This window comes from Perognathus longimembris, chromosome 23 (assembly GCF_023159225.1).
Source record: "Perognathus longimembris pacificus isolate PPM17 chromosome 23, ASM2315922v1, whole genome shotgun sequence".
Lineage (NCBI taxonomy): Eukaryota > Metazoa > Chordata > Mammalia > Rodentia > Heteromyidae > Perognathus > Perognathus longimembris.
Window position 1 is genome coordinate 3,444,904 of NC_063183.1, and position 20,065 is coordinate 3,464,968.

The window sequence follows — 20,065 nt, forward strand, 5'->3', positions numbered from 1 at the left end:
CTAACCCTCGGCTCCTGGCCTCCATGGCTGTATGCCTCCTAACCGTCACCAGCTGTCCCCTCAGCCCACCACAGCCATGCTGTCTCCTGCACCATCAGATCCATAATCATTGCTGGCGACCCTGCTGCAGATGTGTGTGCAAGATAGCATTCTCATTCTCACCCTAATTCTGTCATTGTGATTGGTGACAAGCCCGTTGTACCTCCATGGAGCCTGTAAGTCAGAAAAGTTGAGTGATGGGCTGGGAGTATAGCTCAGTGGTAGAGTTCAGGCCTAGCATGTGCAGGTCCTGCGTTTCATCCCAACACTGCAAGAAGGAGAGGAGGAGAGGGGAGGGGAGGGAAAGGGAGGGGGGAGGAGAGGTGAGACTTCTCCAAGATCACACACTGGGAGGAGGAGGCAGGACAGTGGTGGAGGTCTGATTTTGTGAGGCCAATTGCCTCTTCCCATTTCTAGCAGCAATCTTCTCCACATCTCCCTTAATCACTAGTCCTCCCTCCCTTCTTTCTTTCTTCTTTTCCTTTTCACTTTCATTTTATTCCTTTCCCTCCCTCCCAGTGCTTCCTCCCCACCCTTTTTTTTGGTTTTGTCTTATTTTATTTTTTTCCTCCCCCCTGCTTTGGAAACTATTTCCAAAACTGCAGCATCATAACATTTGTTAATTCCTCCTCCCCTCTGCCCTGAAAAAAGCATAAGAAAAAAAGTATCATGATTGCATTGGCATAAAATATACTCCTAAAGGTATTAAAAACATTTATTCAACCTGAAACTTCAGGGTTTTATTTTCCTTTGCATTTTAAAGGAAATTCACATGCTTTCCCGAGCTTCCAAGAGAACCCGGGGCTTGAGCTCTTGCGGGCATTGGCCATGGAGAGGGTGGTTGCTGGCTTCTGCCCTGGCGTCTAGGGAGCCAGGTGCCCTGGTGAAGAAGCATCCTCTTTGCAGGGCAGGAGAGAGGGGTGCAGAGTACCGAGCCCGGCCTGCAGCCTCCTCTGCTTGGAGCCCAGCTCAGCACTGAGTCTGCCAGGAAGAAATTGCCTGAGCGGATTAAAAGATAGCGTTGTTCTCACCAGTAACAAAGGCCTTCCCGCTTGTCTCTGAGCCCAGTTGTGGGTGTGGATCCTAATTTTAATCTCATTAGTGACACGTCTTCACACGCTCACACACACATGCGTACATACATCAGACGTGGTTATATAACCTACAGACAAAGGTGCCTCTATGGCCATGCTGTCTCCCTGCCCTACAGGCTGGTGTAGCCCTTCTCCATCCCGGCCCACACAGAGCTGGAAGTCTTTCCTCCTGCAACTTAATCCTCTTCCATCCACACTTGCCTTCTGATCTTGGATGCCTGCCCTCTCTCTGGCTCCATCCTAATGATGGTGCCTCTCCCAACTCCCCAAATTCCACATGTACTTGGAGTTAACAGTGTGGTTTTGCAGGCTCGCTTTCCCCCATTTTCTTGGTCTCCATTCAGGGCAGTGACTCACCCACTGCTTTCCCACGCTTGCTTCTTGGAAGATAGGAAATTGTCAAACAGGATTAAGATCGGCTTTCCCTAACAGAAGTGAACTGTATCAAAGAAACTTTAACTTCCAGGAACGGAAACTTTCTCTATCCACTGCAAGGAGCCGGTGGAGCCAGGGCGAGCGAGTGGGATGTGTGTATTGGGGAAATGCGATGCAATGCACAGTACTGCACAGCTCCCAAAGGTCAATGTGTGACCTGAGAGGTGGCCATCAGGGGCCCAATCACTGTGGCTCCGCTTGGGACCCATTCTCACCATTGTCTCTGTCTGTGGACATGCACCAGCACCCCTTTGTCACCTTCTCCCCAAGTTTAGAATAACCTACAGGTCTGAAATCCCAGGAAGGAGGAGAGGGGCTACCATCCGCAAGGAAAGATAACAGGGACACACTCTCTGAAAAGAACAGATGCCTGGCTTGTGTGGTCCATTGGCCAAAGCAAGAATTTCTTTTACACAGCCAAGTCTTTCAAATGTGACCCATTTTTTATGGGGGTGGGGGGAGAAAATATCACCGCATTAAATAAAGTCTCCCTATTATGGGCCCATAGAGCCTTGACCATGGAACAAAAGAAACTCCGTGTCTGGTACAAGTGTTGCACTTCGGTGGTTCTGATTGCCCTGCAAGAATGCATCTCAGCCGTATCTCTGTGCTGACTCAGATATCCACAGCTCAACTGAATGGAGTTCCTGGTCACCACCGGCACAGCCCGTTCCCTCCTCTTTGCTATAGCAGCCATGATTATGGAAACTTGTTGATTGCAATTATCTGACACCCTCCCCCCACACACACACCCGGCAAACATGGTGGCTATGCAAGCACGGATGGCTCCTAGAATTAGAGATGCTGGATTTTTGTGTCAGGCTCCATCCCTTCCCCACAATGTCACTCTTAAGTGAGCTGACTACCCAAGAGGGCTGACCAGGCAGTATACATTGCGTATTTAGGCATCTCCATTTTACAGACATGGGCACGGAGGCTAGGAGAGGTGAGACCTGGGTAGAGGTACAGGTAGAATCCAGCCAGCTCAGTCTCCCTGGTACCCAGTGACACCAACCTGGTCTGGTCCCCTGTGTGGAGAGAAGTCCTACCCTGTGATCAGCATTCAGTGACACCAGCCACCAGCCTGTGCTCACAGAGCGGAGGAGATTAAGAAGAAAACATGCTTTTCTCTGTGCAACCTAATTGTTGAAATGAATGACAGACCCTTAAGGGTTTCATTTCATTGTCATGTGGTAAAAAAAAGCATCAATTAATGACTCATTTTCCCACAAACTTCTAAAACAACAGTCAAATTAAATCTGCTTTTATTTTATCCATCTAGTGTTTTCCAGTACAACATGACTTAATGGAATTTGACAAAGCCATCGGTGTCAACAAAGTTTTTCTTTTCTTTTCTTTTTTGTCAGAACCCTTAACATTTCCCTTAGCAATATCAAGTATATGATACTGTATTTTTGTGTATGTGTTTGCCAATCCTGGAGCTTGAACTCAGCCTGGGCGCTGTCCCTGATCATCTTTGGCTCAAGGCTAGTGTTCTACCACTTGAGCCACAGCTCTACTTCTGGAATTTTGGTAGTTTATTTGAGATGAGAGTCTCATGGAAGGAAGTTGCCTAGGCTGGCTTCCAGCCACAATCCTCAACTCTCAGCCTCCTGAGTAGCTAGGATTACAGGTACAATAGTTACCAGGATACATACTCTCTCTCTCTCTCTCTCTCTCTCTCTCTCTCTCTCTCTCTCTCTCTCTCTCTCTCTCTCTCTCCTTATCTATACTAAACCTTTCACTCATGTTATAATTTGAAGTTTGTACCCTCTCTCCATCATCTGTCCATCCTACTCCCCAAACCCTACCAGCTACTGGCTACCAACTCTGTTCCTCTCAGTTTGATGGTTCTGGATTCACACCTAAGTGAGGTCCTGCACGGTTTGTCTTTCTGTGTGATGCTTATTTCACATCACAAGTTCCTCCAGGTTCACTAATGTGTATGGATGTGTGTGCATGCATTTGCATGCTGGTCCTGGGGCCTGAACTCTGGGCCTGGGCAGTGCCCTTGAGCTTTTATGGAGATAAGAGTCTCACAGACTTTCCTTGAACCACAATTCTCAGATCTCAGTCTCCTCGGTAGCTAGGATTACAGGCGTGGGGCCTCTTTGGCATTACTTATTACTGTCTAATTAAACGTTTCTTATTGGACCCAGCCACGCATCTTCCTGTAGAACACAGGAAAGGCATCTCAGGGTAAAGGTCTCTGTTTCCTCTCCACTCTCTTTTCCCCAGCCTCCAAGTCACCCCTTCAGTCCTCAAGATATTTGCTTAACAATAGCATGTCTGCAGGGGCAGAAATGACCAGGCTAAATGTACCTTCCTGTACTTCTGGTCACACTTGTCTGCCTCCCTCTGCTAGGGAACATGAATTCAACTTGATTAAGTCTCAGGTGTGACCCAGCATCATTTAAAAAGGTTTAATTCAAAATGTAACTGCTGCCTTGACCTCTGACATGAAAAAACAAGCTCATTGGTTACATAGATATGTGAATGCTGCTATCATCTATAAAGAGATTGATTATTTACTTATTTGCTGCTATGTAGCCCAGGCTGACCTTGAACTCTTGATCCCTATGCCTCAGTCACCAGATTGCTGAGATATCAGATGCTCACCACCACACTAGTTAAGATTGTGTGTGTGCGTGTGTGTGTGTGTGTGCGCGCGCGTGCGTGCATGTGTGCCAGTCCTGGGGCCTGTACACTTTCCCTGAGCTTTTTTTCTCAAGGCTAGCCCTCTATCACTTGAGCTCCACTTCCAGCTTCCTAGTGGTTCGTTGCAGATAAGAGTCTCATAGACTTTCCTTCCTGGGCTGGCTATGAACTGTGAGCCTCAGATCTCAGCTTCCTGAGGAGCCAGGATGACAGGTGTGAGCCACCAGTGCCTGGCAATAATTTTTTTTTTAACTCTGCAAGATTTCCTGAGGAATCATGGAATAACTATGTCATCTGAGCTGACCCACAGACGACATCACTGTCCAAACAAACTTGAAGACTAGTCAGGAGACACTTACTTCCTCATAGGATAACTCTGTGGTTTCTCTTACATGGCTGCTGCCCAGTGCAGGCCCAGCCCAGCAGACAGTATCATCTTGCCTTTCATCCTGAGCTCTTCATAAGCACCTCCTGGAACAGGTTTTGCAGAGCTATTTGTCTCATCCTCCATTCCCCCGTCTAGTTTTTCCCTGTTTTGTACATAGAAGTGAGAATCTCTTGTACCTCTGGAAGGAATTACAACATCTTCTCATTTTCCATTTGTGTGCCTTTACTTTAATAATTATAACCTGCTGGGTGCTGGGCACTTAGTTTTATCAGTGCTGTGTCACTTGATCTTATTGCTCCCTTTGATGGAGAAACAGAGGCTCAAAGAGGGAAGCTAATGTATCTGTGCACATGGAGCAGAGCCCAGGATAGAATCAGGATCTGAAGTCGAAATTCTAGCATTTGAAACTGTCCCCACACTTCTCATTAGTTGCAGACCCCGTGGGTCTCATGTCACTTTTCCCTGTCAGATTGTCCTGATCCGGATCAGGTGGTCAGAGAGGATGCTGACATTCTCTTCATGGTGGAAACAGTCTGCACCGGTTTTCTCTCAAAACCCTCCTCTCCCCAGGGCCAGTGTGCCCTTGGGGGCAGCTGGTAGAGAGCATTTGGCTCATGTTACAGCTACTGGTTACAACATGTCCTGAGGGCCTCTGGCCAATTCACCTCCCTGTCCTCCCCCAGTGCTGGCTCGACCTGGCTCAGGAAGGACCCAAAGATGGAGAAAATTCTGATTTAATTGGTCTGGAACGTGGCCCACACCTCAGCGTCTCACAGATCTGCAGGGAATTCTAAAATGTGCCGCACAGTGCGGAGGGGCAGACAACAGCTCGAGAGCAGGCCGGACAGAGGCCAGGAGGGCTGGAGGGAGGCAGGGACTGTGTTGGCCTTAGATCTCAGCTGCCTGCAGGAGGCCGTGGGGCTGGGCAAACCCTGGCAGGAGGTAGCTCCAGAGATCATTGGGTCCTCAAAGAAAGTGCACCTCAACAGTAGAAATAAGACCCAGCAGATGACTCATTAGTGCTGCATCCAATCAACCCACAGTCATTCCCTTGCATCCTGGGCATGAGAGAAGAGCAAGGTCTCATCCATTCTTCCACACCCATCTTCGTTCCCTATACCTTTCTGGTGTCCTTTCCTAAGTATTTGGGGATCCTCGGGGCCCCCAAATGTCTCTACCTGTTTTCCATGTACCATCTGAAACCGTGAAGTTAGAATTCTTTCCCCTCCTAACCAGCATTGTGGATGGGACACCTCATTTGAATGTAGAGCCAATGAAGTATGTGGTTCATGTGTGTGTGCACTCCTGTGCACATGTATATATGTGCGTGTGTGTGCATGTGTGTGTGTGTGTTGGTACTGGGGCTTGAATTCAGAGCTTTTTATTTTGCTCATGGTTAGTATTCTAGCACTTAAGCCACAATTCCACTTTAGGCATTTTGTTAGTTAACTGGACATGAGTCGCTTGGAGCCAGGTGCCAGTGGCTCATGCTTGTAATCTTAGCTACTCAGGAGGCTGATATCTGAAGATCACAGTTCAAAGCCAGCCTGGACAGAAAAGTTTCCATGAGATTCTTATTTCCAATGAACCACCAGAAAACTGGAAGTGGAGCTGTGGCTCAAAGTGGTAGAGTGCTAGCCTTGAGCAAAAGAGCTCAGGGATAGCACCCAGGCCTGGAGTTTAAGCCTCACAACCGGCCCCCCAAAAACGTCTCTTGGATTTGGCTGGCTTCCAGCCTCAATCCTCAGATCTCAGCCTCCTGAGTAGCTGGGATTACAGGTAGAAGCCATTGGTGCCTGACCTTGGTTTCTTTTTACATTCGTCCTAGGAACCTAGTATTACTTTCCAGTCCCCATGTTAAGTCTCCATCATTGGCTATGCATTATGCTGATTATGGTGTGTATCTTGCATCCTATTACATAGTCTCCCCTACCACCACCACCCACAGCCAAGTGCTATTAGCAGTCTTTTTATTTATTTTTTGGTGCTGGTTCAAGGGTTTGAACTCAGGGCCTGGGCACTATCCTTGAGCTTTTGTGCTCAGGCTAGCATTGTACCAGTGGAGTTGAAGCTCTACTTTCAGCTTTTTGGTGCTTAGTCAGAGATAAGAGTTGCATAGACTTTCTTGCCTGGGCTACTTTAAATTCTGATCCTCAGATCTCAGCCTCCAGAGTAGCTTGGATTACATGGGCACCTGGTAGCAGTCCTCTTTTTATAAATGAGAAAACTAAGGCTCAGAAAAGTTCAGAGAATCTCCCAAGGTCACACAGCTAGTGTGAAGTAAGCCTGGACATATACCAGCTCTTCTTATTCTCAGCTGGTAGCAGACCCATGCTAGAGCAGTAGCCCTCTCTATGGGCATAGGCTAAGATTCCTGGCCCACTTTACCAATGGGATTTGCTAGTAGAGCTCATGATAACCAACTTTCCAGCCAGGAATTCCAGGGCTACTTTTCTGTTTTATTTTAGTTTCTGCCCCTGGAATTGTGCTGTTTGTTATAACTTTCCCAGAAGCCTCTTGGGTAACAGATGTGGCTGAGAATTTGATAAGAACGTCACTTCAACACGTCCTTTCCATCTGTTTGGGACCCGTGCCCTGGAGACGAGGCACAGCTGAGCAAACAACCCACACCCTCCATGTTGATATTAAAGTTTCTGGGAGCTCCAGGAACTGCTTCAGACAATTCATAAAACACTGAGTTTCCACTTAAAGGGATATTTTAGAATGTGACCATTGCCTCTGCTCGTGCTACCTGTCGCTATCTTTCCCCCTATTTTTTCTTTCCTATGTAATCTTCAAGTGCTAGGCACATGACCAGAATTTTAAAGGGCTAAGTAGGAAAAAATGTAGAGGGAAAAGGAGTCAGACCTGGTGGCTCATGCCTGTAATTTTAGTCACTCAGTCGGCTGAGTTATGAGGACTAAGGTTCAAAGCTAGCCTGGACCAGGGCTGGGAATATGGCCTAGTGGCAAGAGTGCTTGCCTCCCATACATGAAGCCCTGGGTTCAATTCCCTAGCACCACGTATACAGAAAACGGCCAGAAGTGGCGATGTGGCTCAAGTGGCAGAGTGCTAGCCTTGAGCAAAAAGAAGCCAGGGATAGTGCAAAATAAATAAAAATAAATTTATTTTAAAAAACCAACAAAGCTAGCCTAGACCAAAAAATTTAAGAGACTCTTATTTCTAATTAATCAGCAAAAAGCCAGAAGTGGAGCTGTGGCCCAAGTGGTAGACTGCCAGCCTTGGCCTTAAGTTCAAGCCCCAGTACATAGACTCTCTCTTTCTCTGTCTCTGTCTCTGTCTGTCTATCTGTCTGTCTCTCTCTCTCTCTCTCTCTCTCTCTCTCTCTCTCTCTCTCTCACACGTAGAAGAGGCACTGAAGTAAGTGATATAGACAGATACCAGGCAGAACTGGTGCCTGGATTGTCTTGGTTGAAGTGAGCAATCAGGGCTGGAGAATTGTTGGAGGTCGTATGAGAAGTGAGCCTTAGCTTTTCCAGGCAGTGGAAGAGTATAGAAGGACATGGCAAACAATGGGAATGGAATAGTCAAAAGAAAAGGAACAAGAGGCACTCATGCATTGCTTTGGCCTTGGGGAGCCCCGGTGGACTTCAGGTATGCAGGTTGTGTGATCTGGCCTGCAGCTTTAGAAACAATTCTTGGCTCAGGAAAGACTGTCTTCTGAAGAGTTTTGGTGTCTTTCCCTGGAAGATGGCTGTAACTAAAGCTGATAGCAGATTTGTCCTGGTCTCTGCCCTGTGGTCTTAAGCAGGAGGCTAAGATGTCATTCACAGTCTCCAACGTGGCTCCCTCTGCTCTTGGAGTGGGAGCCACAGGCCTCCAGGATTGGCCGTGTGTCTGCACTGGGTCCCTCCCACCTGCTTCCAGGATCCTCCCACCTACTTCTGGATCCTCCCACCTGCAATCCCTCCACTCCATTGCATCTTGGTCACAGCACTTGCTAGTTCCCTACTTCAGCTTACTCTCCCTGGAGAGTCCTCTGTCTCCTAATTCTACATCTCAAGACAGTTGCTTGCTGTGCTCTTTGGGTCTGTCTTGATGAGGGCCGAGGGAGGGAAACTGGTGGGCACCAGGGAGATAAGGCAAAAAAGTTGTGGCCATCCACCATGGTGGACCCTGCCTTGCCACCAGAAGTGGTGGGTAGGTTTCCAGACCCTACTCAAAGCCCAGCAGGTAGGATCCAGTGGGAGGGAAGCTTTTAGTCTTCATTGTGGGGCTGAGGATGGCAGAGGCTGAGAAAAATCTTGTTGCTGTGAAAATATATGCTTGAAACCTTTTCCTACAAAGCCCTCAATCCCAGCATCTGCCCTGCCCAGGATCACTGCTTCCTGAGGCAAGAGCTCAGACAGAGACTCTGTGAGCTCAGCCTGGACTTCAGGGCATCCCTGCAGGAGGCACGGAGCTTCTGTGTCCAAGTCCAGTCAGACAAGGGCTGAGTGAGCTGTACTGAGCTGCCTGTCCTCTGCATCTGGGTTCTTTTCCTGTGTGTGTTTTTCCCTCTGTTTTGGGTCTCTGGTGCAGCCTCTGGTCCTACACCTGAGTCGCATGTGTGCACTCCCTTTCTTTAACCATCTCGAGCTCTCTTCTGGGGCTTACATGCAGTGTTTGTTTTTAAAGGCAGAAACTGGGTCAGACAGAACTGAGTTCAAATCTTGGTTCTGGCTTGCTGGAATTGTGGTGTGTGCAGATTACTTAACCTTTCTGTGCCCCAGTTTCCCATACAATGGGATTTCACAGTCTACCTACTTCTTGGACTGTAATGCAAAGTAAATGAAATATAGTAAATCAATAATTGCTTGGTTATACTGGTATACTGGCTTAAGAATTTGGTGGTGATAAATACACACAAAAAATATGACACAGTGCATAGAGTAACTCTATCAGTCTGATAGTTTATTCCTCCAGGAGGCCTTCCCAGGAGCTCCCAGATCAGGTTGGATTTCTGTCATGTGGTTCTTCCTTGAGTTTTCCATGAACCATTTTTTTGGATAGTGCATACATCACTGCTCCCCTGGATGGTCAAAACCAAGAAAAATAATGTGTGAACCAGCCACCAGCCCTGACCATTACCATATTCTCAGAAGCTCCAAGACAATAGAGAAATCCATTAAACTGTGACATGCAACAGCCCTATCATGAATTGTCCAAAGACTTGCTTCTTCTCTAGAATTCAAGGCCAGAGAACAAGCCTGCTTATGTCATCTTCTATCCATTGTGCTTAGCAGGCTCTCTGAGAACATTTTGTCACTGAATTAATAAAGGAACAAATGTCCCAAACTCACTTTTGTCAGACATTTGCTCATTCCATATTTATTGAACACCTACTATGTGCAAGTACTATTATGGGCTCTTGCTCTTGGATTATGCCAGTGGATAAGACAGGGCTATTTAGGCACGGATGCCTATTGGGAAGGGGTCAGTGCTGGGTCCTTTCTGCTCTTCCTGTACCCTCCGGATTGATTGGGGTCAGCCATGCAAGTATGAGATGGATGGGAAGCAGGCTCCCTTGTCTCTCACTCAGCAGAAGGCCACGCTGGGAGTGGCTGGGAAAACGAACAGCTGCCCACAGCTGTCCCCCACATCTGTCACTTCCCTGATGGTCTTCTGTCTTCCCCAGGTCATGCTGTCTGAGAGGAAGGGCACAGATGAGCTGTACGCCGTGAAGATCCTGAAGAAGGATGTGGTGATCCAGGATGATGATGTGGAGTGCACCATGGTGGAGAAGCGGGTGCTGGCCCTGCCCGGCAAGCCACCCTTCCTGACCCAGCTCCACTCCTGCTTCCAGACTATGGTAACTTACCCAGTGGCTTATCCAGGGATGTACCCAAGCCTTGGCTGAAAGCTATGTCTCACCAGTCCCCTTCCCTGAGCCCTTGACCTTCTAGAAACAAAGAGGCGCTAGTCTCAGGAAAGTCAACCAAGAATTCCTGAGGCAGATGCTATCCTAACTCAGATTAAGGAACTCAGGCAATTGATTTTGTAACCATCATGGCAGAGCAGATCATGACTTTGAGACAGGAACTCAGTACAAAGAGACAGAACAAAGGTCCACAGACTAGCTGGGCACTCGTGGCTCGCATCTATAACCCTAGCTACTAAGGAGGCTGAGATCTGAGGGTAACGGTTCAAAGCCAGCCTGGGCAAGAAAGTCCATGGGACATTTATCTCCAATTAGTCACCAGAAAAAGCTGGAAGTGGAGCTGTGGCTCAAGTGGTAGAGCACTAGACTTGAGCACAAAAGATCAGGAACAGTGCCTAGGCCCTGAGTTCAAGCCCCAGGTCTGGCCAAAAAAAGGTCTATAGACCAGACTCTTTGGATAAATACACATGCACATTTCTGCAGGTTGCCTGAGGCTTTTGCAAGGGGTCTCTTCAAAGAAAGGGTTGCAATGTTCATTCCCTGGGACAAGTAAGCTCAGAGCCATGACGGTGAGCCTGAGGAGGGAACATTTGCTCGCTGCTCTTGCTGTGATTTCAACTCTGCCTTCAATGACAAGAGATTCAATAAATGCTTTCTCCCTGCTCATTTGACCTTGGCCTCCATAGCTGAGGAGGAAGAGGCCACAGACCCAGTATGAAGAGCTACCACATAAGTTCCTGCAGCTGTGGTTTCTGAGGCCTTAAGGGCCTTGTGATTTCAAGATGCTCTGAGAGAATCTTCCAGATTAATTTGGGTTTGCTCTTTTTCAACTTTCCTGCTGCCTTCAGAGACCACCTCTGTGTGATAGGAGGCTATTGGGTTACATCTAGTTTAGTCTTTGCATCTAATTTTTAGTCTTTAGTGATACACTCCCCCCGCCCCCTTCCCAAGCCCTCCCATTCCTTTCTTTTGTCTGTTCTTTCATCTACTGGAAATCCTGGGCTGTTTGATCTGTAGTGCTTTGCTCAGTCTGGGTTTTGCTTACTAGTAGTCCTAGTGCACCCCAGTACGCTCCTCTGTCCTATTTTCTGAAAATTAGTAACCAGGATCTAGAGGCTTAGTCAGACTCAGAGACTCAGCTTTAATCCTTCTGGCAAGACCCCAGGGGGAGGGAACTTTTTCTTTTTTCTGCCAAGGGCAATTTGGATATTTAGAACATTATTATAGGACATACAAATTATCAACACAGGCAGACAGGCCTCGGTGGACAGCCAGTGAGGAGCTTCATATGTCCTGTAACAAATGCTTTCACAGGCTTGTGGGCTGTGGGCTGGGTGTTGTCTGCCCCTGTGCAGTGAGTGATTTCTTTCATCTCCAGTCACGTTTCACCTTCTGGTCTCTTCTCAGGGATAAGGCAACTGATTTGTTGGGGCTTGTAAAAGGATGACACCCTAACTTCTTTCCCATCACAAGCTGGAGTATGTCTATTAAAAATGTGTTTGTAGCTTCTGCCTGGTGCCAGTGACACACAACTGTAATCAGGAGGCTGAGATTTGAGGACTGGGGTTCAAAGCCAGCCCAAGATGGGAAAGCCCTTAAGACTTTTACCTTCACCAAAAAGTCAGTAGAATTGTGGCTCAAGTGGTAGAGTGCTAGCCTTGAGCACAAAAGCTCAGGGACAGCACCCAGGCCCCGAGTTCAAGCCCTAGTACTAACATGTGCGTGCATGTGCATGAACACGTGCGTACACACACACAGTAGCTTCTTCTTCGTCATTCCATGGAGGTAAGGTTCATACAGAAAGGGTAAAATGAATGCTTGATTTTTTAAATTTAATTTAATTTAATTTATTTAGTTTCTGAGGTTCATTATTGTGCTCTAAAAGGGACTACCATTTTCTCTTAAAATGTGTGTGTGTGTGTGTGTGTGTGTATTTGCACACACCAGTACTGGGACTTGAACTCAGGGCTTGGGCGCTGCCTCTTAGCCTTTTTTCTCAATGTTAGTGCTCTACCACTTGAGCCACAGCTCCATTTCTAACTTATTTTTTAAGTGGTTAATTGGATATAAGAGTCTCATGGACTCTCTTGCCCTGGGATGACTTTGAACCACAATTCTCAGATTTCAGCCTCCTTAAAAGAATTGTTTATAGTGAAATGCCAATGCAAAGGAAAATAGTAAGAAAATGGTCATTTATATTACGTGGGGAATTGGCAAAGACTGGGAAAGAAAGAGGCCCAAATGTCTAGCTTTTCCCTGAAGACCTTAGGCCCATGTGTGTGGTGGTGCAGACAGTCAGGACTTAAACCTGTAAGGCTTAAACCTCCCTTTGGCCATGGGTGGTGCCCAAGTTGACTCTTGGGCAGGACTTGGGGAAGGATAGTCTTCCTGGTGAGTGAACTCCAGGGGAAACCTCCTTTGCAGGGATATTTCCATGCAATCTTGAACCACAGTTTTGAGTTTCAAGTGATTGTATTGAAACTGGAAGAAACCAGTCATTTGTGACCCATGTTCATTGTGAGAAACACACTTAACTTGTCCAAGCTCCAAGAATGAACTCAGAGGGCAGAACTCAGAGGGGAGGCAGCAAAAGCAAGACTTTCATGGTCGTCTTGCCAGACCCAGGATCTGATGGTAGGCACATGGTCTGCAGTTACAAACATTTTACACCCAGCACGTGGGGCCCCTCCCCTCATCCCTCACTGGGCTGAGTATTATGGGCTATTACATTATTTCCCAGATATCACTAGAGCCACATTGCTTTCTGTTGAGAATATGGGGTAGTTCCAACATATGTACCTCTTGAGGTTGGTGGAAGTTGAAAAGTGAGATTTTGGCTGTCTCTACCCCCTTTCACTGTTTGAAGGATGGGGGCTGGGGGCAGGGAGGGAGGCTTTTTGAGTATGTGCTTTCTAGTGCATACACAGTTTCTACTCATTTTATTGCAGTCCATTCTTCCCCTTGCTAGCCAATCTCTCTTCTAATTAGCTCTGTTTGTCTATGGGCTTTCTAATGCACAAAACTTTGTCACTCTGCATCCAGGCTACTGGCAATTAATTTTCCACTCAAGATCAAATGCTTTGTCCGAAAAGGGACCACCACTGATTTTTATTTGTGACATCCAGTAGAAGATAGCATCTTCGCTGGAAATTGGTAAGAATGTGGAGTGGATTTACCCCAGTCCCCTGCCTTTCAGTATGCTTTCGGGTATTGGAGAGGAGAGGTTAGGCTTCTATGGGAATGGTGCAGAACCCTGAGTTCCCCACAAGCAGCGGTGGTACCCCAGGGAGGAGAGCATAGGTGTCAAGTGGCATTGCTGAGTTGAGTCCTGCTTGGAGGCGAAGGCCTGATGCATGGAGACTCCAGCAGTGTCTCCATCCCAAACACCAGGGATGGGGCAAGTTGCTTCCATTTGTCTAGGGCAAATGAAATGCTGAACCTATCACAAGGGGCTGGATCGTTTGGGGGAGGGAGGGGATGTGCCAAGCGGAAAGCCTGAATGGGGCTGACTGAGGAAAGAACAGACACCCAGGCTGTCTCACCTGTACTCTGCATGGTTGCTCCTGGCCTCACTTTCTTTTTTAGCTAAACACATGTATTTTAATTTTGTGTAAATTAACTTCCTCTATCAAAGGCTTGTAATAATGTCTACTCTACAGGAGGTGCAGTGGTAACAATTTCCAGCTGCACAACAAGACTGGTGATCCTGCCATTATACATGAGGGGATTGAGACCATATAGATGGGCATGTCAGGGCTGGGATTTGAACCCAGGCAGTCTGGCTTTAAGGGCCTTGCACTTAACCGTCACACCAGGAAGTCTTGGGACTGGGTTATCTGCCTGCCATTTTACTTCACATCTGTGGGGTAGAATCCCAGTCACCAGCTCCAGCTTGCTCATCCCTCATCTGCGCACAGTCCCACGCTGCTCCCTCTGTCTCCATCCCTTCGTTTTCCCATCTCAAAGCTAATGGCTTTCCAGCTGAGTATCCGCCATATGTCTTCAAAAGTCTTTCACCTCCAAGTACACAAAGATCTTGTAGTGCAAGATGGTTCTGTGTCATCCTCTTTGGAAGAGGAGAGGATTGCAGATTAGGGGTACAGGGTCAGATTCTCCCCAACAGCACCCAGGAACTGACCCATTGAACTCAGAGTCCACTTTTTTCTTTTTTGCCAGTCCTGGGGCTTGAACTCAGAGCCTGGGCACTGTCTCTGAGCTTTTTGCTCAAGGCTAGCACTCTACCACTTGAGCCACAACACACTTCCAGCTTTTTCTCTTTATGTGGTACTGAGGAATTGAACCCAGGTCTTCATGCATGCTAGGCAAGCACCACTAAGCCACATTCCCAGCCCTCAGAGTCAACTCTTTTGCAAACACACCATGCTAAGCCACACCAAGGAGAACTTGACAACAACAACAACGTCACAAACAAGGAAGGAACAGCTCTTGCTGGATTACCTCGTTCTCCTCTTCATACCTCTGGGGGGAGAAGTACTGTTGCTAACCCCAGTTTATACAGAAAAACACTGATATTCAGAGAGGTTAAGGTACTTAGGCAATGACACACAGTTGGCCAGTCATGGAGCTGGGATTTGTTCTGTAAGAGTCCAGAATCCTAAATCTGAAAGCCTTTGTGGTCTTCCCTGTGCCTTAACGCCATACAGTCATCACTGGTTTTCAAAGTATCTTCACAATCACATGTAATCCTCACAGGCAAGGGAGGTGTGCTCCACCTTTCTGTTGATCTCCCCAAAAGATGACATGGGGGGCTGGGGATATAGCCTAGTGGCAAGAGTGCCTGCCTCGGATACACGAGGCCCTAGGTTCGATTCCCCAGCACCACATATACAGAAAAAACGGCCAGAAGTGGCGCTGTGGCTCACGTGGCAGAGTGCTAGCCTTGAGCGGGAAGAAGCCAGGGACAGTGCTCAGGCCCTGAGTCCAAGGCCCAGGACTGGCCAAAAAAAAAAAAAAAAGATGACATGGATTAGGTCACATGCGGGTCAGGTGGAAGCCCCAGAACGCATGCCCACGTTTCCCAGTGGCCCTTTGGCTGTTCTGTATACTGTGAGACCATCGCTCTACAAGGTATGTAAGATTTTTCTCCATGTGAGATATCAATGTGTAGGAAGCTCCACCTATAGAGGCAAGCCATTATGATGTTGGCTTAGGAGGAACAGGAGAGCCACACCCTCCTCCTTTAAAGGCAGGCCCGTCCATGGAGGTGGTCCTGGACTCATTCTATCATCCTTCCTTTATCTGATCCCCTTGACCCCCCCCTCACCCCCCACCCTGATGGGTGTGACAGAGCGGCAGTGGGGCCGGAATCCTAAAAGTCATTGCATCCTTGCTGGTATTTAGAGGGTGCCGATGCCTATTGACTATTTCAACACATATTTATCTGTTGAACTAAATGTGTCAGGCCTCAGCTCCATTCCCATTAGGGTCGCGTCACTGAACAGAAGAGATTAAAAGTCCCCGTTCCTGTGGAATATATATTCCAGTGGGGGAGACAGCTAAATGACAATAGCAATCCAAAAGGAGAAATGGAGAGAGAAAGAGAGAGAGAGAGAGAGAGAGAGAGAGAGAGAGAGAGAGAGAGAGAGAGAGAGAGAGAGAGAGAGAGAATGAGATGGAGGCATTGAGCAGGGACATGCTATTTTTGATTAAGATGACATTTGAGCAGAGACCAGAGCAGCCAGGGAGGCTATCTGGGGGCAAAGCAATGCAAAGGGCTAGAGAGTGTGCGTGAATGCCCGGGGCGGCGGACTGCCCTCCCATCTGAGAGGGAACAAGGCTGGGCTAGCCTGAACAGATTGTCATTTTGTATTTCATGACCCTGAATTCCTTCAGGATTCTGCTATCTTTAAGAGAATGACAAATTTTGTACAACATGCTTCAAATTCGATACTTTTTAAACATTTTTTTTTTCTGGAGACTTAGAATTTTGAAGACGAAAGAGCCTTTATGGACTTTTTTGTTTAATCCTCAGGGTGTTCAAAAGTGATGAGTAAAAAGAGATATCCAGCAGTATTTTTTTCTTAAAATGATGCAAATTTTAAAAATTTAAGTTATTTAGAAAAGCATCAGAAACATTCTTATGTTGGTTTAAACACTTTCAGCAAACAACAACAAAAATAGGTATGGCATGATGTTACCAGAAAATGTAGATAACAAATTCTATTTTATTGTGCCAGGTGTATTAAATTGAATGCACACATGTATAAGAATCAGAAAAGGGTATGGAGCAATCAAATTATTGATTTGATTTAGGGAGAGTCTTCTCTTTGAAATTAGTATTTGAGAAATATCTACAATAATGCAGTTTTAAAATATTTTTAATGTGCCACAAGATGGCAAAGTTAATACTCAAATAGATGTAAAAGCTTTCATAGAGGGGTTGGATTTTTAGAAAAGTATTCATTAGGTGAACTGGTTGGTTTTCAGGGCTCGGGAAAATTGTCCTGAAAGCAGCCTAGGCTAAGCGTATGATTATTGGTTATTAGGTCTGCTAAAAGTCACTAGCGAGTTCTGAATATTGGCTTTATCATCTTTAAGCATAATAAGGGAGGATTAAAAGCTACAGCAGGTAAACTCTAATAAACATTAAACGCAAGTTAATTCCACGATTCGAGCTGGCTGGGGCACTTGCTCCAGAGGCAGAAAAGACTTCTATTTCCTCCAATCGTCTTGTGGTTTTTCTTAGGGACAATTGTCTGCCCGGCACATCCATTGCAATTTCCCAACTGCCAGTGGGCACAGGCAGTTAAGTTTCTTCAGCAAAACATCTATTTTAACTGTTTTCTTTTCAATTGAACATATGCACCTCCTTTTTTTTTTTTAAATAGAATTAGATTTTATGAGTCACTGGAGGACAGAAGTGACTTCCTCCCCAAATTTGCTGGCGTGGCCCAGCAAATAATTCAGTTGCAAGGCATGATGGGAGAAACGCATCAACCCGCCACACAGGGGAGGATGTAGAAGGGGGCTCGGACCACTCCTGCTCAGAGTGGGCTCCATTCTGACAGTGTGGCCACTGGGTCCTCAGTGTGTCCCCTGGGGTCTCTGGTGACTCAGGTCAGTCTGGGTTAGCACTCATGTCCAAGAATGTTGTGGGCCTTAGACAGTGGCCTTGTAACTGAAAGGTCTGGTAGATGTCTTGGGTAAAGAGGATTGGGTTGTAGGAAATAGATCACTCCTGTCCCATCAAACTAGCTCTTGTCAATGTGTGTGTGTGTGTGTGTGTATGTGTGTGTGTGTGTGTAAAACAAGGCAAAGGTGTACTTGAGCCTCTTGAGGGACTAGAATTTGTATCTTCAAAGTAATCTAACATAGACTTATGGTCTTTGTCCTTTCTTGATTCCTTGTGGCTCCTAACCATGGCCCCCTTTTAGCCCCTTGTAGTTTGCTCATCCATCAAAACCCTGAGCTCCAACTCATACTCATAGGAAAGAGATCCTGTTTGGTTTAGCATGGGTCATGGGCTCACGTGGAGCCCAATCAGCTGCCGATCAGCTGCAAGGAAGTCAGTTGAAACCCTCCAAAAGGGTTCATGTCAGCTAGCAGTGCCACCCTGAACCCATGCAAACTAACGGGGTTGAAAGTGGATGTAGCCTAACTGAACAAATACGGTTTTCAGTTCTTCTGAGGAGAGGAAGCCAGTGGGGACCTGGCAGTCCAACGAACAGAGGCTCTATTCAACTGAAAACTATGTGAGGAATGTTGACTGCAGAAAAGGAACCAGAGGTGTGTGTGTGGAGCTAGGGCAGGTAGGGATAGACACAGCTTGGTTCTCTCTGCTTTCTCCATGGTTACCAAAAATGTGGGAGATCTAAAGAAAAGAGGTGATTGTCGCCCTTAAGGATTTTGGTCTCTACAGAGACATGGAAGGCTTTGAAAGCTGAAACAAAAAAAGGTAGAGGGGCACCAGTTATTTGATTCTGCTGGCAACCCTAAGGCTATAAAATATACAAGAAAGGGAAGTGGTTTGTGGACACATGTCCCTGATCATACGTGAATTTGCACAGACTCACCATGCATCACCTGCTGTAGCTTAGAAGCATCCCACACGGAAAGGAAGCTCTCATGGTCCTGCCCTCTCTAGAAAGGCAAGAGAGTCTGGGGCCTCAGAGCAAGCGTCCAGTGTATCTAGGACTCAGCCCAGGGACAGTTGATGATAACAAAGGATATCATGGCACTTTGTGGCTTCTCAAAACAGAAGCAGATGGCTTTGTCCAATAAATGAAGCCACATATGGATAGGATATGTTCCCTGGCTAGCTTTGAAGATCCTTAGACAAGTTCTTCCTGAAGCTTGCCTTAGTGTGTGCTACAAGAACTTCCCACGTGGTTGGTTTGCTTTGTCTGTAGTATTTTATTAAAAGTGGCAGGTGTCTCCAAGTCTGTCCCACAGGCACCAGGTTAGCCTCCACTTTCAGTGGATCATCTCTTCCAATCCCTGCCTCCATCCGGGCCTCCCCATCAGCATTTTAAATCAAACTGTCCTCATCTTCCCCACTTGAAAAATTCTGTCTGGCTGTTGTGCAGGATGTGGTACCAGACAGCCATTTAATTTTATTAACCTATTGATTGAATTTGAGAGATGAAGGAGAGGAGGAATTAAGATGCAACGACATCCCTTTCGGCATAGAGGCTGCGGGGATTGGTGCAATGAAGAATCACAAAAATCACCATTTGGGGGAGGCACTTGAAGGTTTCACAGACTGGCTGGTTTGGAGAGAAAGATGGGGAGTTTGCCTTTCTGAGCTTTTAATTGGAGATGACAGTGAAACACCCACATAGAAACATCCCCGAGCCAGCTGGAGCTGACTGGGGCTCAGAGAGAGAGAGAGAGAGAGAGAGAGAGAGAGAGAGAGAGAGAGAGAGAGAGAGAAACTAGAAATATAAGTCAAGCTTCATCAGCCCTGAGAGATGAGAGCTGAAGTGTTCAGTTGTGACAAGAGTTCCTTAGAAAAACACAGCAAGGGTGAGAGAGCCAAAAGCTAGACCTCAAATTGTTACTGAATAAATACTTTTTGATTTCTTTTCTCCCATCCTGGGGCTTGAACTCAGAGCCTGGGTGCTGTTCCTGGGTGCCCAAGGCTAGTGCCATGCCTCTACTTCCAGCTTTTTGGCAGTTAATTGGAGATAAGAGGCTCACAGACTTTCCTTCCCTGGCTGGCTGCAAACCATGATCCTCAGATCTCAGCCTCCTGAGTAGCTAGGGTTAGAGGCGTCAGCCACTTTCACTTGGCCTTACTTTTTTTTTTTTTTTTTTTAGAAAGAGACAAAACTTATGAAGTTGGGTTATGGAGTGTTACAAAACATTTTCAATAATTGTGTTCAATTTACAACAGTACATTTCTAAGAAAAATATTCTTTCTAAAGAAGTACATTTTGGTAGAGGAAGCAGACGAACGAAGTCATGATTTTTGAGGCCATTTGGGAGGAGACTAAAATTCCTTTTCCTTCCTACTCAGCCCTAATCTGGTCCTACCCAGCCATGACCCTGCCTTGCATTGGCTGCTGTGCCGCTTAATCTCTCTCTTAAGCAGTGATGAAGGGATTATTT

General features: G+C 46.7%; 1 protein-coding gene across 3 annotated transcripts in view; it reads left to right on the forward strand.

Moving 5' to 3' along the window:
* The window catches only part of Prkcb (protein kinase C beta), a 300,299-nt gene that overhangs the window by 230,766 nt on the left and 49,468 nt on the right, over window positions 1-20,065 (forward strand). For all 3 annotated transcript variants that reach the window (XM_048332191.1, XM_048332190.1, XM_048332192.1), the window contains exon 10: window positions 10,253-10,426. In XM_048332191.1, the coding sequence (XP_048188148.1) occupies window positions 10,253-10,426 (174 nt within the window). The remainder of the gene's footprint in view (window positions 1-10,252; window positions 10,427-20,065) is intronic.